Raw genomic sequence first — 22,314 nt, 5'->3', positions numbered from 1 at the left:
GGGGTTGGTTCGAGTCGTGAGCTGAGAGCGAAGTTAGTTGAATGCCAGCAGTGATCCTGACCAGATAAAACTTGTGAAATAAAATAATAATAAAACTATAAACTATTTTGTGTAAACATATATTCTACTGTGTGGTATTTCATTAATAGGGACATATATCATACCCCTACAAAACTAAAAACTCAAATATCTAATTTAGAATCAAAAGTTGATAAAGATGCCGCTACGATTAAAAATATGAAGAAAAAACTGAAAGCTTTTACTTTTTATGTAAATAACTGCGAAAATGATAATTTAACGTTGTTGAACCACACCAAAATGCCTAATATAAAGTTCTTGAGAGCAGATGGTATTGATCCCTTTACGGCTGTGATTGAGGATATTCCTTCCGCCGGTTCAGGTTGGATGGTTATACAGCGGCGAAGTGATGGACAAGTAGATTTCTCTCAAACCGATCAAAATGCATATGAAGATGGATTCGGAAACATTAACGGCGAATTCTGGCTTGGTAATAAGTTAATTCATCAGTTAACCACAAAATACAGACATGAGTTGTACGTCGAACTCGTAGACTTTGATAATGTAACTGCATATGCCAGGTATGATAACTTTGTTCTCGGCAGAAAAGATTCGGAATATTTCCTAACGTCTCTTGGTTCCTATTCGGGAAGTGCTGGCGATGCATTACGGGCTCATGAGAAAAACGAATTTCAAAAATGGACGTTTCCTGACAAATCGTTCTATTTTTGGTGGAAAGCGGCTAATTATCAATGGTAAGAAAACATTTTTATTATAGTGTTAAATCTACTTAATTAAGCTTGTTTTTTCAGTAACTTAAATGGATCATATTACCCATGTAAGAAATTATTTTCCGGAAAAATCTATGATGGCATTTGGTGGGGTAGTTGGTATCTTGGATCGAAACGGTTTACTTTGAAATCATGCAAAATGTTGATCAGGCCTAAACTTTTTTAATACAAAACCAAGATATATTCACATATATATATTAAAGTAAATCATATTTCCTAAAACCGTATATTTAACCAAGCTCTAGAAAGGACAAAAAACGAAAATAAAGAAGTTTAATTTAAAAAGCTCAATGGAGAGCATTGAACTAATGAGTTAAAAGGTTTTCTGTTAACCTATCAATTTTTCTATTAAAATATCTTGTTGAAATTAATCATAAACCTGTTTTTTTATTGCTACGCATCTTATTTCCTGTAAGCATATAGAATATTTACTGTATTTTATTCTTGATTTTCTTTAGCTGCAAAAATATTGACGTGAAAAGCTACAGGAAATCACAATTTCCACCCCAACAATTAAAACGCTAAAGAATAAATGCTTAGTTGGAATCATCATTGTTTTTATTTGATTATTTGAATTCCATTCATTTAGTGTCGCTTTGTTGAATTTGTTATTCAAATATATGAAAAATGGTCGATTAGAATTTGTTTTAGGGTTGTTTCTGTTTCGTTTTGCATCATCCACACGGCAGCAGCAGGTGTCTAGGGTCGTTCCCCACCACTTCCTTTTTTCTACTATTTTTTGCCAGCATCCCTTTATCCGTTTCCGAATACACCAGCGGCTGCAGTGGCATTTTATGAAATTATTCTTACACATGTAGATTGGTTGGTTGTTTGCATTTTGTTTGTTGTGTTGATTTTGTTGGATTCTTCTCTGCTAGTCCTGAAGCAAGCGCATATACAAAGAATGTTTCATATATGTTTACCGTTTAAGTTATCATTATTATTATCATTAATCGTTAGCCAATACCGATGATAGCCGGGGACAACCGAATAGCGGAAGTAGCGGGCGCTCACTCCACATCCATGGAGGGATCATTTCCTGCCGCACTCTGGGCATTGTTATCAACGTCCATTTTGTCGCCGGAATTGGCAGATGGCTCGCCGCCATTCTGTTCCGCATTCGCTTCATCCTTGGGCGGAGTCGCCGTCTTGGCCGGAGTTGGCTTTGGTTTCGCTCGGTTGATCACTGAGCTGACGCACGCAGTCAGGGTGTGCACCTCTTGGCGCACCGCAGAGACCTGGACGGGACTGTCAGCAGTTCGTGGCGATTGCGTGAACTTGGACAGATTGGCATCCAGCCATTTTTGCGCCTTGTCTGCCGTCTCCGAGATGTTAATAAACTCGGTTTCCGTTAGGTGATCGTACTTGGGCACTCCCTTTCGGAACTCGGCCACCGCCAGGCGGGCAATGGCGATGCTGTTCTTCAGCTCATCAAAGGCAGCCGGGCACTGCTCGTAGTCGCTGGCGCGCAGCTTAATAACATCCGTCTTCTGGTGCAGAGCCTGGAGGCGGCTGGTGTAAGTCTCGCGCTCGCAGTCTTCTCCATCCTCGTAAAGCCAGTTCTCGAGATCATTTAACTGAGCCACAATAGCCTCGCGCTCCGCCTCAACTACGAATGGCTCCAAAGGTCCACCCTAGAAGCAGAAGAGTTGGATTAAGGATTATTAAGGAAAACCGTATGGCAAACGTCTAGTGTAAGCATAACATAATTTTCGGTTAAGTACCTGCAGTTTGTTGCGCATATCGTAGACAAACTCCTCCAAGGCATTTTTGGCATCGATGCGTTCAGTTTCCTTCTGATCGTTGCCAATCATTTTAGACTCCTGCTGTGTGTAGTTACCCAGGTCGACCGGGCTGAAGCCATGGGTAGTGCACTCCAGAGGCAATTCAGTAGCCTTGGAGGCCTTCTTCTTTTTATCAGCGCCCTGAGCAGCAAAAGAGAGGTAAATCGTTAAATCGAAATAGAAAATCAAATGGATTTAAAATTGTTCAATTCAAGTTTTCCAATAGAAAGAGAAAATTGGAGCAGCAACGACACATCAACAATAAAGCGAAGAGGAAAAACAGCTCCAAGCGACAGCCTACAATATGAGCACAATAAATTGTCGTGGGTCGGTTGTATAACTGTTCATATAACACTGCGGGAATTGGTTTGTTTTTGAATTTTGAGCAAGGGGCGCGCGTTTTTCTCAGGTGTATATGAAAACAATAAGAAAAAGCTTGTTGAAATAATAAAACAAATTGGCAGATTGTGTAAGCTTTTAGATATATTGGTTTTTTGTTGGGAGCACATAGGGTAGGCGGCTTATGAGCGGTCTTCTTCATTCGTTTCATTTTTGATGGAAAGGAAAAAACATAAAAATTTCAAAAACCACAAAATTGTTCATTTCGTGTTTTTAATTTCATTAATAATTTCCAATTTCTTGACACACAAATATGGGAGCAAAAGTTTTAAATTTGGTGTTTTTGTTTTCTTTTTTTGTTGGTTTTGTTTTTGAATTGAAATTTGAGAAATTTGAGGAAAACGTACCGAACTAAACCAGCCCTTGACCCGCTGTGCCCACCCCGGTCCGCCAGGTGATGAGGCTGTTGATGTATTATTATCATCCTCATTCTCACAATATGCCTACGAGAGATCAAAACGCGCGCGTTCGCAACATATCCAAAACAAACAAAAACAAATATTGGAGTGGTATATTTATATATATGAATGATTTATATCAAAAATACACATTCGTGTGTCTATATATATTATATATTCAAGCAAAAACGATTCAGCCCCGGTTTTCCCATGTCCGATTATGGTAACGATCGAAACATTTTAATGAGCAATTTATTGATTTCAGAACAGTGAAATAAATCTCTTACTGACATTTAAAATATTTGGCGCGGTCGAAAAAAGGTACTGAATGAATCTTACTAATCGGACATTGAAAACCAAAGCTTTAAGGAATTAGTCAAGAAATGTAGTAATGTGATTAAGACCGTTTTTCTCATTTTCGTTGGGATCCTGTAAGCTAGAGTACCATGTATTTGGTTTGATGGCTTCCCAAGAAAATGAGAAAACACACATTCAGTTAACCAATCAGAAGTTATTTCATTAGGATGACCAATTAAAAAAACATTCTACAGCAAAAAAAAGAATTGAAAATTACAAGAATTTAATATATATGTGGATAATGGATAAAAATTTCTTTTTGATTTGGTGGGAACTTGTGTAAGATACATATTAAGGAACATAACATTGCAACATTTTATTTTGCGCTGAATTTCACGGACAACAAACAAAATCAGCTAAAGGGACTACACCGAATTGGTTTAGGCCGGAAGGGCGGTTAGTATAATATAACTAGAACTGAAACGAGGACAGCAGAGCAACCCCTATCCACAACAGAAAGTGATGACAGTGATGGGGTTAACTTTATGGTAGATGTCAGACTCACCTCCTGCTGACCATCCGCAGATTCGCCTGCGTTATTAGCCTGTTCGCCTGGCTTCTCCTCACTGGCGGCCTGCTCGGCAGCTGCGGCAGCCTCCTCCGCCTCCTTCTTTTCCACCAGAGTGGCCGAGGAGATCAGCACGATGCCATTATTGTTGATGCGCACCTTCAGCTTCACATCCTGACCTTCGCCGCGCTCCGTCGGTTTCACATCCTTGACCTTCCACACGCCAATAGTTTGATCGGGATATGGCACCTGCTGGCCATAAACAATCGAAACATTGAACGGTCCCTTGCGGTTGATTGTCAGCAGGCGACTGAACGGCGAGGCGTGGTACTGCGGGAAGATCTCGATCTCTCCCGGAGCGGCGGAGCCCTCACTGTCCCACAGCACCTTCACGGCGTAGTTCTGAAGGTCTGTGACACCGAATTCTCGGACGCGAACAGCCGGCGACATGATGGCGCACTGAAGGGCTGCACCACGGGACACAGCCTCATCCTGGTTCAAAGTGGTGCTGGCTGGCTTGTTAAAGACCTACGAAACAGTGCATTAATAAAAGATGTAGGTTAGCTTCATTCTCTTGGCACTCACCTGCTCAATAAGCTGCTTCACGGCTGGAATGCGAGAGCTGCCGCCGACGATCTCCACCGAGTGAATGTCGTCCAGCTGCAACTTTGACTCGGCAAGCAGGCGCTTGAACGTCTGCTCGACGCGCTGCAAAACTGGGGCGCACAACTCCTCCATCTGTGAGCGCTGCATGGACGACGAGACGTCGATGTCGTCCAGGAAACATTCGATGTTCAGTGGCAGCTTGGTGCTGTTGGCGGACATCTGCTTCTTCAGCTTCTCGATTTCGGTGAGCAGGCGCAGATTGGCACGGGCATTGGTCTTGGCGTTGATCTTGTACCGCTCCTGGAACTCCTTGGCGAAGTAATCGCCCAGAGCCAGGTCAATGTCGCGTCCACCGATCTGGTCCCAGGTGCTGGCCAACATCTTCAGCTTGCCCTTGGTGAAGGCACAGGCACTGGCCTGCAGTGACGAGTGCCCAAAGTCCACAAAGATCACGTTGCGTGGCTTGTCCTCGAACAGGTCGTTCTTGTAGAAGCCGTACGCCAGAGCCGTGGCCGTCGTCTCGTTCATTAGCCGCAGGACATTAAGTCCGGCGATCTGGGCGGCGTCCAGAAGAGCCCGCCGCTCTGCGTTGGTAAAGAACACGGGACAGGCGATGACGCAGTCGTTCACCTGCGTCTGCATGGCGGCCGCCGAGGTCTCCTTCAGCTTGGTGAACAGCATCGCCGTCAGCTGCTCCGGCCCAAAATGCTGATCCTCCCCCAGGTAGTTCACCTTGATTCCGATGCTGCCGTCGCCGCGCGCCTCTACGCGCGCTGGAATGCTCTTGAGTTCGTGTTGTACATGGGGATCGTTGAATTTGCGACCGAGCAGGCGCTTGAATCCGCCAACTGTGTTTTTCATGTTCGTCACCTGCTGGTTCTTGGCCGCCACGCCGATGATCCGCTTCTTGCCATCGAAGGCCACAAAGGAACTGCAAGAGGGCAGGGGGTGAAAAGTAGCGGTTAGTGGCTAGCTCTGCAGGTCATATAAGGCTAAGTTCTCTGGATTGAGTGCCCGAGTATTGGAAGTATATGTCTAGTTAGCAATCGAGTTTAAGTCAGTACAGTGGGAAATGGTCAAAACGAATATTAGACATGTTTTTGATAGCTAATTTAATAGAATAATATTAAAATAATTTTAAAAACTGCAAAATTTGCCCAAAATTATACTAAATTTAAATGGACAATAAATTACCATACTTGACTAAATTTTATTATTTTAAGATATTATAAAATAAAATAAAATAAAATTTGTAACCCTACTTAAAATTTTTGAAATCTAGACTCATTAAAAATTATTAACATATGCGGGCTTTACTGTAAAAATGTAATTTACCTTTTCGACTCAAAAACATTTTAAAATAAAAAATTAAATGCACTGATTTCGCAAGTAAACCAGTTTTATAAATGCAAACAGTGGTCAAATCAAGAATGTTTAGCATATGCGGGCTTCACTGTGTCTGCCCATGCGAGTGTGTGTTTGTTTTCTGTCTGTGTTTGCCGGCTTTGAATTTATTTTTGACTGCTTTGCACACGTTTTTCTTTCTTTTTGCCATGTCTTCTCTGGCGCTCTTTCTCCCTCTCTACCTCTCCCTCTCTCTCCGCAACCACAACAGCTGCTCTCACCTTTGATGCTGCCTTCTTGACCGCATGACGCATGCATCGCCAGGTCTTCCTTTATGTGTGAGTGTGCCAAAAAAGTAAATTCGGACAAGTACAGGAGAGTGGAAGTGCGGAGGATTGAATGGGATTGGAAATTGAAATATGGGGCCCACGCAGTCGACGGCATTTAAATCAAAGGCACCCCCATACATAGGCATGGGCAATAAATTGGAAAAGAGAGGCGGAATCAGTGGATGGAAAAATATGTGTGTGCCTCATTAAAATTGCAATTTGCAACACTTTTTATGGAAGTGCACTCGGCCAAATTTAGGCCTCCGCCAAGGCGCACAAAAAACAACAGTACATAATGCTCATATCTGGGAATACACGTATGTTTTTCGGAGCGTTACCCATAACAACCGTGGAATTTTCTAGGCGCGCTCTCTTACAAACACACAATCGCACGCACACATATGCGGGCATGACTTACAAATTCGACATAACCCCAAAAAGTGGCAAAAAGTCGAACGATTATGCAGACCAGACCGCCGAGCTTATCACTATAAACTGGGCCGTAATCCCGGACAATGGGATGGGGGGACGATGGGTACTTACGGCGTGGCCCGCAGACTGTAGTCATTGGCCAGCGTCTCGATGCCGCCGGACCTGGCTGCCGCCACATAGCAGCCCTCGTTGCCAAAATCGATGCCAATCACGGACATTTTCTATTTGCCTCCTATTCGTCTGGCCGCTTTTCCGATTGAAATGATTCAGTGCCGACACACTTTTGGGTGTTTCGCCGTTTCTTTCTGTGTTTGGGGGCGGAACAACGCGATCGCCGTTTTCTTTGTTTTCCAGCTACTGCAAAATATACAATTTTCAAAGAGGGAGACGGGGAATTAGATAAAATATATGTCAAACACACAGCCACGCACGTGTCGGCCTGCTATCTGCTCTTTTCGATTGACAAACAAGTCCAGAACGTTCGATTCGATATATGCTTTTCACATTCACATCAATTATGGATTCGCTTTTCGCCTGCGAATGGAAATTTCTAGCGTCCGGCCTTCGTCGCTCGCCCCTCTCGCTCGCACGCAAACACCGTGGGGGAAAAATGTGGGGAAAAGCGCGCACGCTTGTTTGGCTTTTCACGAGCTTGGGTTATTGGTGCTCAAGCTGATTAGTTACGCACGTTTTGGTTGATAATGAGCAATCACCTTCGGGTTCACGGTAAATCGGTAAATCCAAGCAATTTCAATTCGACACCGCACGTTTTTTTTCTAATTGTCCGCTACGCAGTATGACCACCGCAAGAAATCGCGATAATACCAAAGTAAATGTAAGTACTAAAGCTTCAATCGATAGAACACCAACTGGTTTTTAGATACGGGCACATTTTAAAATGACCGTTACTTTGGGTATTTAATTTTTATTTAAAAATAACATTACCACTTTTAAATTAAGAAAACAATTAAATAACCTTATTTGGTTATTATTATCGAAATTTTTAAACCTTTACAAACCATTTTCAAACAAATTAATTAAAGATTAAAGAAGAAAGAAATTTAAAATTAAATTTAATGCATCGACAAACAAATTTTTATTTTTTCGAGTATTTTTGCTGGACTTGGGTTAATAATTTTTCATTACATATTCCTAGATGTGCTGTATGAGTGATTCTTTGTGAAACGTATCGAGATTTTCTTCATGGTCTCAAAGCGATATCTAATTTTTATGACACTATCCCACCATTTAAAAAGGATTTTCAAAAAAGTTTCACAAAAAATCCATTTGACAGAAGCGAAGATATGGCGTTGCTATTTTTTTGTTTAATTCATTTATATTTTTAAATTACGCTGGATAAAAAATAAATACAAATACTCAAAAATTATTATTTTTGCCAAGCTTTCAGATGAAAATAACAACCATAATGGTTCCAATGCAAAATACGGTCCAAACTTTAAAAAAAATTTTTCATTCGCGGTTTTCTGCAAATCGGCATTTTTAATCTTTATAAAAAAATAGTATAATGTTCTATACATAATTCTTGTTGGCTGCTAAAAATTTCGTCATGGGACCTCCATTACTTTCTGCATAATTTATTAAAACATTAAAAAACAAAGCAGTCTTTCGTTGTTATACATTAAATTATATTAGACGAACAGTTTCGTTCTTCATGAATTCCGGGAGAACGACCGTTCCCATTTAGGTAAAACCAAAAGGAAAAATGCAGTTTTGTATAACAAATAAATCCCTACCAATTTCAACGTGGGACAATAACTTCTTGCTACTTATGTAGTTCTAAGGAAGAACAACACGTTAGCAACACCTTACATCCAAGCTAAGACCATTCCACGTTCTCAAAAGCACCATCATATTGCTCCAACACCTAATAGCAAACTCTTTTAAAAAGATAGTCATTCGCTGAAGACATTTAAATTTTCCCAATACACAAATCATTGTAAGGAGGCTTAAAACAACAGTGGAGCGCCGCCACAGGGGGAATCAAGGAGCGACATGAACCGAACGAGGTGCGTTATTTACCAGGAGCCTGGAATGGTCTTAGCTTGGATGTAATGTGTTCCTATATATTCGAGTGTTCTTCTTTAGAACTAAATAATTAGCAAGAAGTTATTGTCCCACGTTGAAATTGGTAGGGATTTATTTGTTATACAAAACTGCATTTTTCCTATTGGTTTTACCTAAATGGGAACGGTCGTTCTCCCGGAATTCATGAAGAACGAAACTGTTCGTCTAATATAATTTAATGTATAACAACGAAAGACTGCTTTGTTTTTTAATGTTTTATTAAATTATGCAGAAAGTAATGGAGGTCCCATGACGAAACTTTTAGGAGCCAACAAGAATTATGTATAGAACATTATACTATTTTTGTATAAAGATTAAAAATGCCGATTTGCAGAAAACCGCGAATGAAAATTTTTTTTTTAAGTTTGGACCGTATTTTTCATTGGAACCATTATGGTTGTTATTTTCATCTGAAAGCTTGGCAAAAATAATAATTTTTGAGTATTTGTATTTATTTTTTATCCCGCGTAATTTAAAATTATAAATGAATTAAACAAAAAAATAGCAACGCCATATCTTGGCTTCTGTCAAATGAATTTTTTTTTCAACTTTTTTAAAAATCCTTTTTAAATGGTGTGATAGTATCATAAAAATTAGATATCGTTTTGAGACCATGAAGAAAATCTCGATACGTTTCACAAAGAATCACTCGTATATAGAAGTTTCGACGCTCAGTTCACATCCTCTTCTCCGGCTGATAAGGTAGCGGTGACGCCCTACCGAAATTTGCAAATCCCGGATAGTCCGAGGTTCACTCCCCAGCGAGTGCAAGTGTGTTGAAATGCTGGAAACTCGAGTCCAGCAAAAATACTTGCTAAATCTAAATCACGCATTTAGTTTTAATCACTAGTAGATATTGTTACTTTTAATTTTTTAAAAGGTAGTTTTCCATTAATATGACGATACAGTAAATAAAAACACTTTGTATTTATGGTAATTTTGAAAATATGTCTGTCCCGTTAGAAAGCCTAGGAAAACTTCTTGGATCCCTGCGTCGGGAGTGGTCCCTCCACAGTCTCCTCTATTAGCAGCGGCGAGCTCCAGCGCATCAGGAAGTAGGCAGATCCGGACTTATCGTTTGTCCCGGACAGCCGATTACCACCGAACGGAGTCAATCCGTAGTTGCTGCCTGTACACCGCTCGTTCACGTAAAGATTGCTGGCCGACATGCGCAGCTGGTTGAGGCAGTGAAGGATCACCTCATCCCGGCTGGCGAAAATGGAGCCCGAGAGGGCGTATCTGGACTGGTTGGCGGCCAGCTTGAGTGCCTCCCCAAAGGAGTCGTCCGCATAGACGAACACCGGCAAAAAGGGTCCGCAGCAGGGCTCACTGAGCAGAGGATCCAGTGGATCCGTCACCCGGACAATTGTGGGCTGCACAAACCTACCTATGCTGTCGTCGCAGCCGCCTCCGCACAACTGTTCCACGTTCTTAGTTCGCTCCAGGAGCTTCTGCATTCGTCGAAATCCCTCTAAACTGACCATCGCCCCCATATCCGTTTCCGGCTGGACAGGATCGCCGATGTTCAGCTGCTCCGTGGCCTCGAGCAACTTTGCCCGGAGTCGCGGCCACATTGACGAGGGCACGTACATCCGGGACAGCGAGTTGGCGTACTGACCAGCGAATCCGAATGCCGCCTGCACGGTAGCCGAGACCACGGACTCCACCTTGGCACTGGCATGGACGAAGTGGAAGTTCTGGCCCGGACACTCGGCCACCAGGCGGGGAAAGCAGATGTATCGCTCCATCCGGTCGCTCACCAGCTTGTGGACATGCCTGTAGCCGGCCGCTCTGCCCTGGGTATTCAGACCGGCAAAGTGGATGGCATTCGTGATGGTGTCCAAGAAGAGGCGCTCGTTGGCCGGCACGAAATTGATCACTCCGCTGGGCAGACCCGCCTCCTGGAAGGCCCGATGGATGAGGAAGCTGGCTGGGGCCACCTCCAAAGTGGGATTCCACAGCACCGTGTTGCCCATAAGAGCTGGACAGAGGGCCAAACTGGTGGACAGGGCCACCGATTCGAAGGGCGCTACGGCGGCCACAAAGCCATCCATGGGCCGCAGGTGAAAGCTGGGAAAGACATTCATATCGCCCTGGATCTCGAAGCGCAGCTCGGACAGGTGTTCCAAGTAATCAGCATTGGCCCTCAGCGAACTGAGCAGTCGCCGTATGTCGCGCGTAGCATCATCGGCTGTTTTGCTGAGGGTCAGCATGAGGAACACCCGCAACCGCAACTCGTCCTCCTCGATAATGTCCGCCGCCCTGCGCCAAATGGCCAGGCGTTCAGCGATGGGGACCAGACTCCAAGTTCCCTGTGCCGATAGAGCCGACTTGATGGCCGCCTCGATTTGTTTGCGATTGGCGTAGTACACCTGGGCCAGGTTCGTCTTGAGGTGATGAGGACAAGAGACCTGCTGTTTATCCATGGTATAAACGGGGTCGTCGCCAATTATTGTGGGAACCTCCAAGGGCCTGCGTTGTATCTCCTGAATGGCATGACTGATCAACACTCTCTCATTCCTCTGCATCCTTGGAGCGTCCTCAGCTTCCATCTCCGGGTGCTTCTCTACCTGCTCATCCTGTAGCCCCTTTGTTTTCTTCTTGTCCACAGAGAGTCCCGCCTCGCCTCTGATGCCAGCCACTCCCAGGTGACGGCATCTGAAGGACCGACGAGTGGGGACCGCGAATCCCAGCTTGAGCATCGCTTGTAAAATTTAAATTTGAAGCTTTCAACAGGAATTTATTCTACATCTGCCAGTTTATATGCGTTTACTTAAGTGTAGAAAAATATATGTGTAAGTCTGTGTTTAAACAGTGCGTTTCGCAGATGTAAGACAGTTGTGGAAAAGCCAGTTTGTGTGCTGAACTTTAAGGGAGTCAAAATATAAGAGATTGCCAACTTTCCAGACATTTAGATTAGTCACAATTTCAGACATACATATGGTCTGGAAACGCACTGCATTTTCAAGGCGTAGCATAAAACAAATTGTAATTGTATCAATTTGAATTTGAATAAATCATAGGAGGTTACAAATGTGTATGTAAAAAAATGGGGACAATATAAATTGTAAGGTCTAATTATCACATAAATTTTGTTTCGAATGACAAAGATTAAAATATGAATAGCAAAGTAAAGATTAAGGACACAAGTTCACAATTATCTTACAGTGCGTAAACGCCTGCTTAATTCGTTGCCGCATTATTTAGTTTTGAAACCAAGTGCGCAAAACAAATTGTAATTAGGAATGGTTCAAATACATCAAAACATAGAATTAGTGACTAACAAAACTTAGGACTAGGTGGCATTCGTTTCCGAACTTCGATGCTGCTGCATTAGGAATAATTTTGAACACATGGAATTTACGTTGATGATGAGAAGATAAAACTCATCTGGATATGTGGTATCATGGGAGTAGTTGTTTTCTTGGTGCTATCGCTTGAGCATTTTCGTCAGATTTGTGTGAAGGTAACGCGTTTCTAAGGTCACTAAGGTGCTAAACATGCCGAGTCCATGTCCATCCAGCGGGGGAATGCTTCGGGGTTACGTCCTGGCCTTATATTCAAGTCTTGGATTGCAGGTTTCTAGTAAAGTACTATGCAGTCTTTGCCGGTTCTATCGTGATCGTCTCGTCTCTTCTACAACTGTGCCGCCAGCCCAGAGGCCGATATGTTGTCGCCAGCCCCGGCAGTTTTCCTGGCCTCGCGGCACACCAGCACCGGAGCCACGCAAATTTCGACTTCAAGGCGTTGTCGCTGGCGACCGTACTCGATATACTCCCGCCAACAGGGCACAGGACTGGCTGCGCCGATCCGCATCCGAGGAGCATCCGTCTGCGCCGAGGTGGCGAAACTGTCGTCCAGAACCTGAAGCACTGCCTCCGGATTGATCTGCAAAATAAAGTTTTGTTTCTTATTAGTGTTGAAATTATTTTACTAAAATATCATCATCACTAGACCTCGGGTTTTGCATATTTGCATATTTTTATAGGATAAAGATAGATCAATAGTTTAAAATTAATGGCACATTTTATTTTTTTTTGCACATTTGCATAAAATGCATATGCATAAAATATGCAAAATATAAAATATACTCAACTATTCAAGATGGACCATTTCATAGCCAACCTAAATAACCCGAAGAAAATTGTTTGTTCCTTTTCGTCATTTCTGAGATATCTAATTTTTTCCCAAATTTAAGGAAACCCTATTTATATTTCCAAAAAATAGTAAAAGGGCTGCATTAAAAATTTGAGCCTGCAGTTGTTTGCATATTTTGCATATATTTTGCATATTTTATGCATATCCGAATTGCATCCGAATTTATTACATTTGAAAAAAATGACACCTACCTATAAATTTTGTAAAAAATCGTACCAAAAATGGACAAATATGCAAAAACCAAGGTCTAATCATCACCATAGCACGTGATGTGACCTAGGGCACGATGACTATCTTGACTAGATAATAATTTATGTTTCATTCAAACATGCACTTAATATTTGGAAATATATGTAAGACTCACAAACTGCGACTTGCAGACATATCGATGAGCAGTGAGTGCCGCCTTGGCCGCCGCAGCACGTGTGTTCTTCCACTTGGAGCTCGTTGTGGTGAGGATAGCCTGATAGGCCAATGTATGCACGTGGATCCGTGAGATGCGACGCCGCCGGGGATCGCCTGCGCTTCGGTCCCCGTAGTCCTCGAGCAGGCTGATGAAGACCTGCCGCATCTGGTCGAGGGTGTGGGCAATGCGGGGATTCCAGTCGGTGGCCAAAGTAGTGCGTCCGTACGCAAGCACCTGCTGCAAGTTGGAGAGCTCTTGTTCATTCATTCCCAGCGAGTCTACGTAGGGCAGAACAAAATGCCGTAGCTGCTGCAGTAGCTGCAGCTCCACGTAAGATGCCATCTCAAAGTGATTGAGAGTGTCCGCGGGCTGGCTGGTTAGTTGCCGCTGCACTTGCTGCAAACGCGCCTCGCGCTCGCCCGGATTAAAGGTGAACATATCCATCATCTGTAGCCCGCTGACCACCAGCAACTGCGGGTGATAAACCTTCAGGGCATCCGTTAGCTGCTCCACGGCCCTCAGATGCGGATTATTCCGGTCGTTGTGCAGTATGTACCGATTGGCCCTAGGCGCCACGTACGAGCCCCAGGTGTCGCCGGCCTTGTACTCCAGAATAAGATGTATGTCATCGTTTGGGATCTCGTCGCCAGCCAGACGAATCTCCTTGGGCAACAGGGGGCGCAATCTGTAGAGAATGTTGCAATAAGTTCGATGGAGGCGGAAGTTTAAAGATTTGTTACTACTTTTTAGACATGTGGGCGCCCAGAAGAACCTCAGCTCCCTCCATAAAGAAGCGCACAGCCATTAGGGGTGCGTTTCCACCCATGTACCACTGGATCCGCTCCTTATCCATTATCTTGGCGTAGCCCACAAGCTGTTTGAAAAGGGTGCTGTTTGCCATTACCCGTCTGGAAAAGAGAACAGGAAGTATAATGCACCAAATGTAAATTAAGATTTTAATTTATGATTCAATGTGATATGAGGCCAGATAAATTTGACCTGGTCGAAAAGAGTATTTCATGTAAAAACGATATGAAGTGGATAAAAATAATTTCCATTTCATGTTTGGGCTTCCAAATCTTTTGAATCCCAAAAAGTCTTCAGATAATGCTTAACAAATGGACATCCATATCCATTTTTTTTTATAGCCATGTAAATTTTACATGAAATACTCTTTTCGACTAGGTCAAATTTACCTGGCCGCATACCAGATTAAAATTGATCTTAAATAATGTAAAATCGATCTACGTGCACTCACTCTGTTGCGGCGCCGTTCTGAAAGTAATAGGCAAATGATTGCAGTAGCTCGTCCTCGTTGTTGACGATCTCCCGAGATCCTGTTGTAGCCGCTGGGATGCGACGGCCGTAGTAGCGATTTAGAAACTCGGTGGCGTTTATTTGCAGGTCCGTGCAGGCTCCATATCCAATGGCCACTTTCGGCGCCGGTTCCAATGCGGGACGCTTCAGGGATCTAAAATTTAAAGAATGCTATTGTTGAACTAATAAGCTTTTTTATTAGTTAATGCAAACGAAAATAAGAAAATTGGGTTGGTTTATGCTTGTTAACAATTTATTATCGAAAGAGTACAGCAGGCGAGACGAGAATGCGTTTTATGACGAGATCAGAATTCATACTGAATTTACGAAGGGCCAGCCAGCCGAATGCTGGGCCCAAAATGCAAGCATACAACAAATGGGAGAGATAAATAGAGAGAGATGCCTTTCGTGATGCAATTGATATAAGAGTACGGATTTACAAGTTAATTAGCTGCTGCGGCTGCGTGACCCGACATACTCCCCCCGTTGGAAGCCTGGGTTTCAACATCATCCTTAAGGGGCAGCAGACATAGCTTGTTCACTGCTCGCTTTGTCACTCCTGACGCTGTCTTCAGAACGGCAACTCGAGCAACGCCATCTCCACCGAACAGCAGCTCAATCACTCTGGCGAGGGGCCACTTCATGGGAGGCAAGTTTTCGTCCTTGACCAGAACTAAGTCATCGACAACCAGGCCCGGTTTGGGGGTGCGCCACTTGGAGCGCTGCTGCAGAAGTGTTAGGTATTCTTCCTTCCATCGGGACCAAAAGATCTGCTGCAAGTAGGCCACGCGTTGCCATCCATCCAAGCGATTGAAGTTGAGACTGGTCACATCTGGCTCGACGAAAGATGAAGGCGGACCACCATTCAAAAAATGTGCTGGGGTTAACACATCCAGATCAGCGGGGTTTTCTGAAATCGAGACTAATGGTCGAGAATTAACAACCGCCGAAATGTGACACACCAAGGTCCGCAACTCCTCAAAGGCTAAAACAGCAGTGCCAACAACGCGGTAAAAATGATGCTTAGCGATCTTCACAGCCGCTTCCCAAAGACCGCCAAAGTGAGGCGACCTAGGAGGAATGAAACACCAATCAATGGCCTCCGCCAGGCAAAAGTCCAATGTAGCTTTCTGATGATCATTGCTGAGGAATAGGCGCCTTAGTTCGAGCAATTCATTGCGAGCGCCGACAAAGTTTGTTGCATTATCAGACCAAATCTGCCGTGGCTTTCTTCTAGTGCATATAAATCGTTTAAGGCCATGTAGAAATGACACTGTAGAGAGATCCTTAATCAACTCCAAATGAATAGCTTTTGTGGCGAAACAAATGAAGACACAAACGTAGCATTTTACTGGAGGCTTACTTCGCACTTCTGACTTGTAGAGAAATGGTCCGCAAAAGTCAATGCCAGTGACTTCGAATGCATGAGATCCATCGAGTCGTTCCTTTGGAAGATCCGCCATTATATGCTCCACTAGTCGAGGCTTCATTCGATAGCATCTAATACATTTGTTTACTGCCTTCATCACCGTCTTCCTCCCCCCAATAGGCCAATATTGGGATCGAATTATGCCGAGTAGCGCCCGTGGTCCAGTGTGCAGATTGCTTTCGTGAAAGTGAGTAATAATGGCAGCAGTGACCGAATGACTCCGTGGTAAAATAATTGGATGGCGCCCATTAAAATCCAGCGAAGAATTCTTTAGCCGGCCGTCCACTCTAAGAATCCCAAATTGATCAACAAATGGCGAAAGAGATGCGATAGAGCTGGATGGGTGCACCAATCCCTTTGACTGCAACGATTTGATGTCGTCCCATAAATGTGAGCGCTGGACCAGACGAAGCAACAGCCGAGTACCGCCTTGAAGGTCAGACACCGTGAGCGTAGGGCGACGGATGCGATTACTAAACTTGTAGACGTATCCGAAAACTCTTTGAAGGGCGGCGAAGGAATTGGCAAATTTTGAATTAGCCACTATGTCTTCGTATGGAGATTTTATTAGTAAAATCTTTCGGCGAACCTCAAGCGTTGGTCTTTCAGCAATGATTGGGGCCGGCCAGTCAGCTTTGGGGCCACAAAGGAATTTTGGTCCATGCGCCCACAAAGGAGAGTCATTAAGCTCAGCAGGAAAAGCACCTCGGGAGAGAATGTCAGCTGGATTTAAAGAAGTTGGAACATATCGCCACTCTACTGACTCAGTTAGCTCTTGAATGGCAGCTACTCGGTTCGCTACAAAAATGTTGAACCTGGAGGGCTCGTCTCGGATCCATGAAAGCGCAACAGCAGAGTCGCTCCAGCAGTATAACTTTCCCACGCCACGCTCACATTTATGGGACGACATCAAATCGTTGCAGTCAAAGGGATTGGTGCACCCATCCAGCTCTATCGCATCTCTTTCGCCATTTGTTGATCAATTTGGGATTCTTAGAGTGGACGGCCGGCTAAAGAATTCTTCGCTGGATTTTAATGGGCGCCATCCAATTATTTTACCACGGAGTCATTCGGTCACTGCTGCCATTATTACTCACTTTCCCTCAAATGCCTTAGTCCCAGCAACTTCCGCGATGAGTCTAGACAGGAGTTCAGCCCCACAAAGCTCCAGCTTGGGCACAGTGAGTGTTTTTAAGGGGGCTACCCTTGACTTTGAGCAAAGCAATTGAGATCGGCCGTTGCAAACGATGTAGACACAGGCACCATATGCTTCTATGCTGGCATCACAAAATCCATGAATCTCACTCTCAGAGTTTGGAGAAAGAACCAGCCGAGGAAATGACGCATGCTTAATTTGCCCAAAACTCGTGCATATAGCACTCCATTCCGTATTCTGTGACTCCGGGAGGCTTTCATCCCAAGATAACTTCTCCTTGCACAGTTGTTGAAGGAATATTTTCGATTTTGTGATCACAGGTCCAACCAACCCGAGGGGATCGTAAAATCGCGCTATTGCAGACAGGACAGATCGCCTGCAAGGTCTTGATGCTGACTGTAAGACCGAAAAGGAAAACAGTAATTGGTCAGAAACTGGATCCCAAGCGAGACCTAGGGTTTTTGCAAAATCAGTTCCATCATCAAACTTCAAATAAGACTCCTTATCCTTGTCTGCAACTCCCTCCAAAACAGCTGACACATTCGAGCACCACTTTCTAAGCTTAAATTTTCCCTTGGCTAGAAGTTTTGATGTTTGATCCATAATGATGATTGCTTCTTCCTTGGATTTGGCTCCAGATATCAAATCATCCACATAAAAATCGCGACGAATGACCTCAGCCCCAAGCGGAAACGCTGTATGCTCGTCTGCTGACAGCTGATGCATAGCTCGCACAGCCAGAAATGATGCTGGCTTCGTGCCATAGGTAACGGTGTCTAGCTTAAACACCCGCAATTGATCCTGGGGGGAATCCCTCCACAAAATGCATTGCAAATAGCTGTCCTCAGGCTGAACCCTAACACAGCGGTACATTTTGCAGATGTCTCCTGTGATTGCTACCGGGTGTGAACGAAACCGAAGAAGAATCTGGAACAGCTTATGCTGAATTACAGGGCCTGCCATAAGAACATCGTTGAGAGAATACCCTGAGGAGCTGGCCGCCGATCCATCAAAAACTACGCGGAGCTTTGTGGTGGAGCTATCTTCCTTTATGACGCAATGATGAGGCAAGAAGTATCGGCACAACCCGCTGTCAGAGGCAGACACTGATGACATATGTCCTAGATCGAGGTATTCCTTTATGAATGCTCCATATTGAGCCTTCAAGGCTGGCTGACGATTTAGCTTTCTCTCTAGGGACAAGAATCTTCGATAAGCTTGCTGGTAGGACTCTCCCAAGAGGTCTAGATTGAGCTTGGCAGGTAAACGAACAGAATAATCCCCAGCTGGCAAACGAACAACGTGTCTTACGAAATGTGCTTCACAGTCCAATTCTTCCTTAGTAGCGCGTATGATTGGCTCGGCGCAGCTTTCCACTTCCCAAAATCGTCGAAGAAGATCATCTAACCGATCGAAACTATTCTCCCTGCTAGCGAGGGGTAACTCTTGAGACGACAATAAGGACGAGCCATTGGAGAGGCCATAACCTCCAGAAACAACCCAACCCAGACGAGTCTTTTGAAGTAGGGGTAATCCATGTGGAAGCTTAATTTGGCCAACGCATAACATCTCGTAAAAGAGGCTGGCTCCGATTAAAAGGTCCACCCGCTGGGGAGTATAAAAACTGGGGTCCGCTAACTGAATATTTTTAGGTATTTTCCAATTGCCGATGTCGACATTGAAGCTAGGCTGCCGCTCTGTGATGTTCGGAGCAATCACCGCGGTAATGTTGGCTGAGTAATCGGAAGTTCGGGACCGAACCGTAATATTAACCGAATGACCATCCGTCACAAAACTGGAATCTCCTATTCCAGTAACAGATGCTAAAGATTTTATCTTCTTTACTTGAAGCTGGCTTGCGAATCGGGACGTTATTAGATGCAGCTGGGAGCCAGAGTCGAGTAGAACTCGACAGGGAACGAAAACTCCGGAGCGGTTTTTTACTAATACGCTTGCCGTTGCTAAGAGCACAATATCATTACTAAAATCCTGTGCAATGAGAGCAGTCGAGGTGGAAGGCAGTGCAGATGGTGATGCAGACGGAATTGCTTCTTGAAGAGGTGCTCCTTCTTGTGAAGAAAGGGAAGCTAAGTTTCCCATGTGAAGCAGGGTGTGATGCTTCGATCCGCATGCACGACAATTACTGGAATTGCACTGCCTAACTTGATGACCAACCTTAAGACAATTTATGCAAAGACAGAGCCGTTTTGCTTCTTGAAGCCTATTCGTAGGAGACAGGGCTTTAAAATTCTGGCAATAAGAAATGGAGTGACCTGCATCATTACAGAATATACAGATCCAAGGGTTCGAATTCGAGGCAACAAATGCTGATCTACGCGTATTGGGTATTCTGTTACTTCCCACCTGAATGCCCGGCGCATAGTTTGCCATGGCAAAATCCATCGTCTCCAACGTCCTGCACCGCTGCTCCAGAAATGATGCCATTGACTCCCAAGTAGGAATTAAGTTGACGAAGGCAGGGTCCTCTAAACGCTCTTCCCACTTGGCCTGACTTGCCGGATCCAATTTTTGGAACAGGATTTGGACGATGATGCATCCTGCAATTTGTTCCGTCGTGCCCAGCCCCTTAAGAGCGCGGATATGAGCGTTGAATTTATCCGACAGCTCCCGAAGTGTCGAAACGGAACCACTCTGCACCGCCTTTATTCCCAGGATCTCAGTAATGTGTGCCTGAAAAACCAAACGACGATTATCAAATCTATTTTGCAGTAAATCCAAAGCAATTGCGTAGTTGCCGTCCGAAATTTCCAGCGAGCGAATAGTTTCCAACGCAGTATCCCTCAGGCATGATCGTAGATGCTGCAGCTTTTCTATGTTGGTGAGATCAGGGTGACTATCTATGATAGTGGTAAACATAGAATAAAAATCAGACCAATTTGCATAACCTCCAGCGAATTTTGGAAGCTCAAGTGGAGGCAGTAATGTTGCCCTATGTCGAGGCTGACGCTGCTGGAGGCCGAAAGCTCCGGGAGTGATGCCGTCAGCAAGAGTTGAGTGCGAAAGGAGCTGTGAGGCGCGCTTTGAAATTTCGGATCGAACAGATGACTTCAAAAGTACGAGAATGTCATCAAATTTTTCACTCAAATCACTTTCAATTTCCTCGAAATCCAATTCTTCGAGCTCACCAAGAACCTTTTTAAATGTTCCTTGAAGCTCATCAATCAGCTCCAACCTCACGTGGAGCCCGGATTCGTCGCATGAAGTTAACGCCGCACTTGAAAGGGAATCCACTAAACGCTCCACTCTATTAAATAAAGCAGTTGCCTTGCGCTTTAAAAATATCACCCTGTTTTCATCAGCGGTAGCATCTCCAGCAATTCCCGTAGGCATGGCTACAACAACAACAACGGCACAAGCAGACGAAATGCCCGAAATTCGGTTTCAGCGGGAAGATGAGCGCAAAGCAAACGAAGAAATAACGGCCCGTTAATTGGCTATGTACGCTCCAATATATAACTAATTTTTATGCAAATTTCGGCAACACAAAAATGCTATTTATTTATAGCGCTCACTGCATTCAAGGCTTTATTTTTTCGACAAATGATTTCTGGCTCCGCCAATGCACTGCAGCCGCAACAACGAAAAGTCAATAAATAGACTTATTTATGTGATTTGCACTTAATATTGTTTTTGTACGAATCACGTCGGGGTCACCAATGTTGAACTAATAAGCTTTTTTATTAGTTAATGCAAACGAAAATAAGAAAATTGGGTTGGTTTATGCTTGTTAACAATTTATTATCGAAAGAGTACAGCAGGCGAGACGAGAATGCGTTTTATGACGAGATCAGAATTCATACTGAATTTACGAAGGGCCAGCCAGCCGAATGCTGGGCCCAAAATGCAAGCATACAACAAATGGGAGAGATAAATAGAGAGAGATGCCTTTCGTGATGCAATTGATATAAGAGTACGGATTTACAAGTTAATTAGCTGCTGCGGCTGCGTGACCCGACAGCTATAGAAAGGTAGTACATAATACACCAAAATACTCACCCCTCGATGGCCAGGAGACCGGTTAATAGGACAGTAGTCCTATTCAGCGTCTGCAGAGAGAGAAAAGCCTGCCAAATGATGGAAACGAAGGCCGTGAGGACTGAACAGCCGGTGACCCAGCCCATGTATCGCAGGGCGGTCATTGTGGGCGGGGTTTCAATGGTTGCTCCACCAATCGTCGATTCCAACCAATTTTATCAATGACTTTCCGCTGCTCGGCTACTCCAAATTTCTTATCAGCCGGAATTATCGCCCTTTTTCCTTGGTTGTGCTTTCAAGCCAGCGATGGCACTATCTACGGTTCCTTGACTATCGCGATAGTATCGAGCTAGCTTATCAACAGTTTTATTTAAATTTCAAATTTCTGTATTTAAATATATAATATTTAATATATAATCTTTAAATTTGTAAGTGAGCAGGAGCCCTAGAAGCTCGTCTGGGGTAATAATGAATAATATCACACAGCCGCTTAAAATTGCAAAGTTGTAGCAAGCATGTTTACAAAGGCCGCCGCTGTTGCAAGAGCAGTTCACGCAAAAGAACACTCACAATGCCCCCTCTAAAGGCCAATATATAATTATTCAATGTTCCTAATAAATTTTAAAAATATATATCTTTTTTTGTAAGTAAAATTTATTACTTGTTAATTAGGTGAAATTTTTAGCATTTTTAATTACTTAACTGTTTTGGAGTTCATAAGTAGTAAATTGTATAACCGTACTACCGTAACTTACAATAAAATACTCAAAAAGAAATACTGAAATACCGCATGTGAGGTCA

General features: G+C 43.8%; 4 protein-coding genes across 7 annotated transcripts; all 4 read right to left on the bottom strand.

The window, feature by feature from the left end:
* Window positions 1-1,345: 1,345 nt before the first annotated feature.
* Window positions 1,346-7,821, bottom strand: Hsp110 (heat shock protein 70Cb). 4 transcript variants are annotated; one of them, XM_017150226.3, is made up of 7 exons: window positions 7,680-7,821; window positions 7,078-7,323; window positions 4,841-5,792; window positions 4,253-4,783; window positions 3,340-3,435; window positions 2,534-2,734; window positions 1,346-2,443 (listed from the first exon to the last, which is right to left on the bottom strand). In XM_017150226.3, the coding sequence occupies exons 2-7, from the start codon at window positions 7,182-7,184 to the stop codon at window positions 1,820-1,822; spliced, it is 2,511 nt and encodes an 836-aa protein (XP_017005715.2). In that variant the 5' UTR covers window positions 7,185-7,323; window positions 7,680-7,821; the 3' UTR covers window positions 1,346-1,819. The 4 variants fall into 4 exon arrangements, with proteins under 4 accessions (XP_017005715.2, XP_017005714.2, XP_017005716.2 ...); XM_017150225.3 differs by having other exon boundaries at window positions 7,655-7,801; XM_017150227.3 differs by lacking the exon at window positions 7,680-7,821 and adding an exon at window positions 7,398-7,564.
* A 2,062-nt stretch (window positions 7,822-9,883) lies between these two features.
* On the bottom strand, window positions 9,884-11,753 carry LOC108063229 (delta-1-pyrroline-5-carboxylate dehydrogenase, mitochondrial). Its single transcript, XM_017150264.3, has one exon. The coding sequence runs from the start codon at window positions 11,751-11,753 to the stop codon at window positions 10,020-10,022; it is 1,734 nt and encodes a 577-aa protein (XP_017005753.2). The 3' UTR covers window positions 9,884-10,019.
* Window positions 11,754-11,770: 17 nt separating this feature from the next.
* On the bottom strand, window positions 11,771-21,949 carry LOC108063230 (ADP-dependent glucokinase). The gene is made up of 5 exons (XM_017150265.3): window positions 21,535-21,949; window positions 14,874-15,086; window positions 14,359-14,523; window positions 13,574-14,300; window positions 11,771-12,939 (listed from the first exon to the last, which is right to left on the bottom strand). Exons 1-5 carry the CDS (start codon window positions 21,675-21,677, stop codon window positions 12,688-12,690), a joined length of 1,500 nt encoding a protein of 499 aa, XP_017005754.2. The 5' UTR covers window positions 21,678-21,949; the 3' UTR covers window positions 11,771-12,687.
* LOC138912852 (uncharacterized) lies at window positions 16,764-20,868 on the bottom strand. Its single transcript, XM_070214367.1, has 3 exons — window positions 20,711-20,868; window positions 20,411-20,583; window positions 16,764-20,348 (listed from the first exon to the last, which is right to left on the bottom strand). Exons 1-3 carry the CDS (start codon window positions 20,866-20,868, stop codon window positions 17,455-17,457), a joined length of 3,225 nt encoding a protein of 1,074 aa, XP_070070468.1. The 3' UTR covers window positions 16,764-17,454.
* Window positions 21,950-22,314: the final 365 nt, after the last annotated feature.

Source organism: Drosophila takahashii, chromosome 3L (assembly GCF_030179915.1).
Source record: "Drosophila takahashii strain IR98-3 E-12201 chromosome 3L, DtakHiC1v2, whole genome shotgun sequence".
NCBI classification, from domain to species: domain Eukaryota; kingdom Metazoa; phylum Arthropoda; class Insecta; order Diptera; family Drosophilidae; genus Drosophila; species Drosophila takahashii.
Note: the sequence above shows the minus strand (reverse complement) of the source record. Positions and strands in the feature narration are given on the sequence as shown.